At 49.4% G+C, this 1,305-nt stretch overlaps 1 protein-coding gene across 1 annotated transcript; it reads right to left on the bottom strand.

Moving 5' to 3' along the window:
• Nucleotides 1–467: 467 nt before the first annotated feature.
• Nucleotides 468–1,043, bottom strand: LOC149829917 (uncharacterized). The gene has a single exon (XM_090015337.1). The coding sequence runs from the start codon at nt 1,041–1,043 to the stop codon at nt 468–470; it is 576 nt and encodes a 191-aa protein (XP_089871463.1).
• Between the last annotated feature and the right edge of the window lie 262 nt (nt 1,044–1,305).

Genomic DNA, 1,305 nt, shown 5'->3' with positions numbered 1-1,305 from the left:
AATGTAAAGGCTGTATGTGCTGCGACTCAAATAGTACCTTGGACCAATTCTCCTTTGGTCACTTCCTCCACAGTTGCTGTGTAAGCACGTCCGGCAATGACCTTCTAGTTGGTCTGCTTAGGCTGATGTTGTTGCTGCTGCTGAGGCTGCCTCGGTTGCGCTTGCTGAGAAGTTCCTAGCATATTCCTTCACTGATCATCTGCTTGCTTCTTTCTGGAGTCCCGGATGTAATGGCCCATCTTGCCACAGTAAAGGCATCCGCCCGTGTCACGTGGGCAGAGTCGTCCTGGATGATCGATGGTGCACTTTGGATAACCTGCCGCGGTGATCTGCTTCTGCGGCTGCTGGTACTGGCACTGCTGTTGCTGATGCTGGGGCCGTCAGTTTTGGTAATGCTGTTGGTTGGTGTTGTTGTTGTTTCTATTCTTCTTTGACGGAGGATGAGACTTCCTTCCACCCTGATTCCTCTAAAATTGTCGCTTCCTAGGCCAACTCTTTTGGCCTGGATGTTGTTGCTGTTGTCCTCGAAATACCGGTGCCTTTTCGGATTCTGCCCAATCGTGCTCTAGCAAGGAGGCTGTCTCCAAAGCCTCATCCACTGTCATCGGTGCACGCGTATACACCTTTGTTCGCAAAACCGGCTTTAGACCTTGAGCAAACTTCAGTGCTCGCTCCTTCTCGGTAGTATGCAAATTCGGGTAGTATCTTTCCAAACTGTGGAAACAAGTGGCGTACTCTACGAGTGTGGAACTTTCTTGCTGCAGATCGATAAACTCTTGCATCTTCCTGCTCCTCTCATGAGTCAGGAAGTATGCAACATAGAAGGCTTCAACAAACTGCTCCCATTCGATCGGCTGGTTGTCGAACTTGATCTCCCAGGTGGTAGCCCACCATCTTTCAGCATCCTTCCGGAGACAATACGTCCTGAAGTCAACCTTGCAATCGTCGCCGACTTGAAGAACACGGAAGATCCGCTCCATCTCTCGTATCCAATCTTCAGTTGCCTCCGGTGTCGCCTTTCTGTCGAAGGATGGAGGATTCATGCTCATGAACTATTTATATGGTACTGTTGCTGCTGGAACTTGGGCAGGAGTTCCCTGACCCTGGGCGGCCTGCTGAATGTGCTCGCCCATGTTCCGTATCGTCTCTGCCTGGCGTCCAACTACCTCCGTAAGGTTGTTGAGCATTTTCATGAGATCATCGCATCGTGTACGCCACGCCATCTAAATAAGTAAAATTACACGTAAGCAACTGGGCAAGTACTCAAATGTAGGAAATTCATTTCATTAATAGAAAAATTGCATG

Source organism: Nuphar pumila, chromosome 8 (assembly GCF_984573655.1).
Source record: "Nuphar pumila chromosome 8, dmNupPumi1.hap1.1, whole genome shotgun sequence".
In the NCBI taxonomy this organism is placed as follows: domain Eukaryota; kingdom Viridiplantae; phylum Streptophyta; class Magnoliopsida; order Nymphaeales; family Nymphaeaceae; genus Nuphar; species Nuphar pumila.
The sequence above is the reverse complement of the archived record's forward strand: the minus strand, read 5'-3'. Positions and strand labels throughout refer to the sequence as shown.